This window comes from Choristoneura fumiferana, chromosome 4, assembly GCF_025370935.1.
Source record: "Choristoneura fumiferana chromosome 4, NRCan_CFum_1, whole genome shotgun sequence".
NCBI classification, from domain to species: domain Eukaryota; kingdom Metazoa; phylum Arthropoda; class Insecta; order Lepidoptera; family Tortricidae; genus Choristoneura; species Choristoneura fumiferana.
The window spans coordinates 6,894,980-6,900,979 of record NC_133475.1 but is presented as its reverse complement, the minus strand read 5'-3'; the positions used below and the strand labels follow the sequence as shown (position 1 = coordinate 6,900,979).

The 6,000-nt window shown below is 38.1% G+C and overlaps 2 protein-coding genes across 2 annotated transcripts in view; both read left to right on the top strand.

The window, feature by feature from the left end:
- The window catches only part of LOC141427376 (probable cytochrome P450 304a1), a 16,256-nt gene extending 12,761 nt beyond the window's left edge, over window positions 1-3,495 (top strand). Inside the window, exons 4-5 of the mRNA XM_074086722.1 lie at window positions 1,027-1,168; window positions 2,704-3,495. Coding sequence (XP_073942823.1) covers window positions 1,027-1,168; window positions 2,704-2,888 — 327 coding nt within the window. The 3' untranslated portion in view covers window positions 2,889-3,495. The remainder of the gene's footprint in view (window positions 1-1,026; window positions 1,169-2,703) is intronic.
- The window catches only part of LOC141427374 (probable cytochrome P450 304a1), a 102,519-nt gene that overhangs the window by 30,285 nt on the left and 66,234 nt on the right, over window positions 1-6,000 (top strand). The window lies entirely within an intron of this gene.

The window sequence follows — 6,000 nt, the reverse complement described above, 5'->3', positions numbered from 1 at the left end:
AACGAACGGCTTGTTTTTATCTCTCCCCATTTCGAGAGCTATTTTGCGTGTTTTCTTAACATAAAAACTGACCCGTGATTAACCCCGATGTACACGTGTTGAAAATTTTAGATTCTTAGGTGATTCGAAACTTGTTAGCGGCCATAACCCATATTGCAACTCACTATACTCACTATAGTTGCAACTACTGTTCTATTAGCTGCAGATTTCGCGAGTCTGTCTTTTAAATGCTCAATCCTATGGCTCCGCCATTTTGAAAAACTTTCAAAAACCAAAAACATCTATTACCTAATTATCGCATTTTCTTACAAAATTTCACAAGAAACTGTTGAGGAATGTGACCTGAAAAATCTATTGAAAACAGAAACGAACACGCTACACTCTCGCTTGGTCAAGTTACGTAAAGTAGTGCCCAAAGTGGTCTTTAATGACCCCCGGTGTCGAAGAAGGCCTGCAAGGGGTCTATGACTTGGCAAAAATGGCTTGGTGCAATGGCAGTGTGTCTTATGCACTAAACTACTACTAATAATACTAATGAGCGAGTACTGCCTTTTCGCAACGTAACGTTTGGCAACCTGTTTCATTTCGCAACTTTTCATTTCGCAAACTCTAAAACTGTAAACATTTCAGGATTTATTTCAGGGCCATCGTGCAGAACCCTTTGGGTTGGGTTAGGTTGGTTTTATAAAAATCCTAAAATATTTACAGTTTCAGAAATATTAAACAATTGGGAAACGAAAAGTTGCGAAATGAAACAGGTTGCCAAACGTTATTCGCCGAAACATTAGTAAACCACTAATGTGTGTCAATTTTTCTCGATTTATACTTACTTCTTATTAAGTTTCATCAAATTTTCACGTGGGTCTTACAAGGTTAAGCAAGCACAGTTCATTTAAAACCGAAAAAATAGTGGCAAGGGCAAAAACTTTGTAGATACTATTAAGTACTTATTTATTCTGTGGCCCTGGTCTATATTATTGAATGTCGATTCATTGATTTTAACGAATTATACTTTTTATTTTCCAGAATTCTCTGGTATCTGTGAATTTAACTAGCTTACACATGGACAAAAAGATATGGGGCGACCCAGAAGTATTCAGGCCTGAGCGTTTTATCGACGACGGCCAAATCAACCTGTCCAGCGACAAGTCCTTGCCTTTTGGAGCAGGTAAATTATGCCATTGCCAGCTCACTAATATGCTTTTACGGCGAACCCATAACCGTTAAATGACACCTTGTGAGTGGAATGTTGTTGTTGGTTGTTGTTACTGCCTACAGTCGAACGAAACGCACATCTGCAGGGCCACTACGAAACTTGAAACTCGAAGTTCGTATCGTACCGTCCCTCTCGCTCTCTTATTAAATAGTATAATAGTCACAGGGACCGCACGGCACGAACTTCGAGTTTCGAGTTTCGTAGTAGCCCTGCTGTGTCGATAAAATTTTGTTTAGTGGGTAGGCACTTCTCAAGAGTATATATTTTTGGTTTATGGTGTGACATCACCACTAAATTAATTAAAGGAAAAGAAATGTCATGCGACCGCGCATATGGCTTTAAGGCCATATCTTTTTTCTCAGCTCAACTCCGTCTGTCCCGAAGTTCATTGTTCAAAAATGGATTATTTCAGAGATGATGGTGCTAAAAGGATAGCATTTCATTGCTGATTACCGCAACCTACTAAAACCTTTGAAAACATGGAAAACTTAGCTCTTACATTTCAAAGTCAAGTCAAAGTCAAAATATCTTTATTCAATTTAGGCTATAACAAGCACTTATGAATGTCAAAAAAAAATCTACCACCGGTTCGGAAAAACCTCTGTTGAGAAGAATCCGGCAAGAAACTCAAAGAGGTATATATTTTTTCAAACAGATTTACAATATTATTAAATGATATGTATATACATCACAAGTATTTAACACAACTTTATTTTTAACACAGTAGGTTCGCTATTTGAAGGGATCGCTAATGCGGATCGGAATTATTTCCAAATATCCCTGTCCATGATATAATCATTAACTTTATAATACGCCTTAGATATTAATTTCTTCTTGACAATAAATTACATTGACAGCGGGAGAGGCAAAAAAGTGACGACATCAATTGTGGAAGGAACACAGTGACATAATTTCTTTCCTTTTTATTATTAGTTCCGTCTGTATCACACAACAATACCCAATGTTTGCAGATAAAATTAAAAATGGTACGTAGTTAGGTAGACGCTCTTCTGTAAATATGTAAGTTCTTGGCTCGGATCTAAATTTACCTCCAATTTGCATACTTTCTGTATGCATGTTATGTTTGAATGTCGAAAGTTTTAACTCACAATTGTACGGCAGAAACAAACCCAACCTACTTTCTCAAATAGCGGGTTGTTGCAATGAGGGCTGCCTGTACCTAAACCTACATGTTTATAAAGCCAGTCGAAAACAAGCCAAACTTTATACCTGCCTACCTTTTTTTACCTTGGATTGATTAAACCCCAAAATCAACGTTTGTAGTTCATTAGTCAATCTGAAATCACAAAGCAATTATTAATATACGAACTTCAAATGTGGCTGCAATGCAATGTGCTTGTAATGCGCATAATATAGAGCTATTTTCTACTAATAGGTACAAATGGAGTAGAATGAATATTCATTCCATTCGGAGTACAATGATGCACTGCACACATGATGATGATGATAAATTCGTATTGTCACAGGTCGTCGCCTCTGCGCCGGGGAGACCTACGCCCGGCAAACCATGTTCCAAGTGTTGGCGGCGTTCATGCAAGCCTTCGACGTGAGCTCTGCCGACGGCCGGCCGCTGATCAAACCGGCGCGCCGGATACAAGGCATCATCACCACGATACCAGAGTTCTGGGTGCGGGTTACACCCAGAGCTTAACGTTCCGTCTACATAAGTTATTTATTTACTTCAAGAACATATTTCGTGAATAGATATACATGCATTTGTGCGAGTAGCGTGTATTCAGCAATCCGCGTGAGATCATTCCTGCAGCGTCGTCTTGTAGCTACCTATCTCGGTTGGACAAGATTTTCGAGCACATCCGCAAGGCAGCTCAGGGCTTGCTACAAGAGTCCGAGTTGTTTATCAGCCCGCTTGAGTCTAACAGGGCTAACAATTTTAGCTCATTCCTCCAACTCCAAGTGCCAGCCAAGCACCAGCAGTTAATTATTACTGCACTCCGGAAGGTGTGGTGTTTCGTTGCTTCATTATAAGCCAGCTGGTTAAGATAGACGTGACCCATGATTTACTTACTGCACTGGCTGAGCGCGTTGAAGTGGATCTTGGCCTACGCCATTTGTCCCTATACTGTGCGATCGAAAGCCAGTCGGGCCCATCCTCCTCCTGTAGAGCCCATGTCTTTTAGCCTTTGTGGTAATTAATTATGGAGTGTGATGATTTTGAATGCTACGAGTATATAAGAAATGTCAGTGAAAAGTAGTGCGCAGTCTTCTAGCTGTTCGATTTGGTTAGTTACTAATATTGGCAATTTTATTCGAAGGGGTCTTTGATTTGTGACAAAACAAAACAATAATAAATGGTGTGCCTTCCCTTTTTTGTTTGGCGTAGTTATTTGAAGTAAAACACGTGTGTACCTATTTCACTTCTGTGTGTAACTTACACACAGAAGTTCATTAATGAATATTTTAAAATTTCAATTAGTTATTATAGATATTTAAGTAAATATTTCTGGTTTTATTAAATATTTCTTAAGAGAACTAATGAGAGTATGACAGTATAATGACAGATACCTACCCAAGTGAGGTGATAATTTTTTTGACTATCTTAAAAGGATTTTCGGGTCGGGTGTGTCGTATTTTGCAAGTACCTAATTATCTTATTATTGTGAAAATTTCATTTATTAATAACATTTTATAAAATATTTTAATGTTTCTAGTGAAATATGTAATAATGTCTCATATGATTAAGTAAATAAAAAAAGATGTACAATGCGTTTTTTTTTGACATGATACACTTCGCGATATATTTTTTATGAAACCATTACGTATAAAAAAGACGTAGGAAGAATAACGTTATAGTTACCTAATCAGGATGAAACGCGAATAATAATTTCATAACTTTAGTTTGAAATGTATAAAGAATTAGTACGAGAGCTGGCACCAATCTTTGGGTAGGTATTTGAGGCAAGCTGAAAACTTGTACCATACATCTCTCTCCTATCACCCCTATACCCCAACACGGAACTGCAGACTTTGCTGGTAAGTAGCGGGGCTAAATCAACCCCTAAATTTTTTAATTTATTTTTCAAAAATGTGAGGCAATATATGCAATTTTTAGGGTTCCGTAGTCAACTAGGAACCCTTATAGTTTCGTGATGTCTGTCCGTCTGTCTGTCTGTCGGTCTGCAGCTAAGCTCAGAGACCGTTAGTACTAGAAATCTGTGGCATGAATATAAATACATATCAGTCACGCCGACAAAGTGATAAAACCAAAAAAAAATAAAAAAAAAATTAGGTTTGGTTAGGTACACGTAAAGTGGGGTGGTTTTATTTCCTCGACTAACCCTATAGTGTGGGGTATCGTTAAATAGGTCTTTTAAAACTATTGGGGAGTTTCCAGTGAGATTTTTCGATTCAGTTATCTGTTTGCGAAATATTAACTTTAAAGATAAAAAAACATTCAAATTGAGCGTCCCCCCTCTTAATATAACCTGTTGGATGAAAAAATTGAGAATGGTAGTAAATATATCAAATTTACAAGGAAAATTATAGTGGCTTAATTATAGATTTAGATTTCTTGAGAATTATTAGTACCTAGGTAGTTTAAGAGTAAATAGCAGCCAAAGGTATAAAACATACCTAAACTTGGAAGCTTCCGTACACAATATGAAATCCTTAGAAAAATATTATGTAAGTACTTGATTTTTTCGGAATGGCTACGGAACCCTATCCTGGGCGTGTCCGACACGCTCTTGGCCGGTTTTTGTATGTTGTGCTTGAATCTTCTTGTTCTTCTTTTTGTGCCTCTTCCCATTATTTTGGGGTCGGCCTTCCTCGTTCTCATGCGCCAGGTCGGTCGATCCTGGGTGGTCTCTTCGTTCAACTGGGCCTATTTGAAATCCCAGACGATTTAGTCGGGGCTTTAACATTGCCAGGCGCGTACAAAAATATTTTGCAAAAAATGTATAGTTAAAAGTTATATGAGGCAACTTGAAATTTTAATGGGGTAGGGTGGGGTAGGATTTAAGTAGGATTATTTATTGTTTATAACTAAAAATAACAAAAAAAAGACTGATCATTTTGGTGGGACTTTCTACCTGCCAGGTGGTAGGTACCTGGCAGGTGTTTAGATCTTAGCGGCTTACCTCCGTACCTTACCTTTAAACCAATACAATACACAAGAAAGTAGAGATACTTCCGCTCTCTAACTCCTTGCAATGATTCCAACAGTAACCTTAGTCGAGATAGGTAGTACATTTACACGTAGGTAGTAGGTAGAACAAAAAATCATACGACTGCGACGCCCAACGGGAATTTAAAAGGCGTAATATACTTACCTACTTGTTTGTTTCCAAAATTATATTGCAAACATTTATTGTCGTTAATTAACGACAGGCGATTTAAAAGGGTGGGCGGTTAAATGTGACCGTGTCCGTTTACAATCAACTATATGTATGTACGTACGTGCTATTTTCTCGTGCTCGTGCATTAGGAGAACCTAGGATACATACCTGATCACAGTCAAAAGATTCGAAAGCAATTCAGATATTTAATAATAATAATAATAATAATAATAAATTCATTTATTTCGGGCAACTTGGCCCATACAATAAATACCTTACAGACTAACATACATATTTATAATCAATATTTAAAACTAATTTGGTGACAAAACGGCGTGACCCCGTTGAGTCACCGTCCCGACGTCGCATTCATCTGCGGCATGGTGCCCTGGTACCGCCGGAACACGACGTCTTTCGGCCAGAAGGCAGCACTCACGATGGTCCCCATCAGCAGCCGCGGCACGCGTA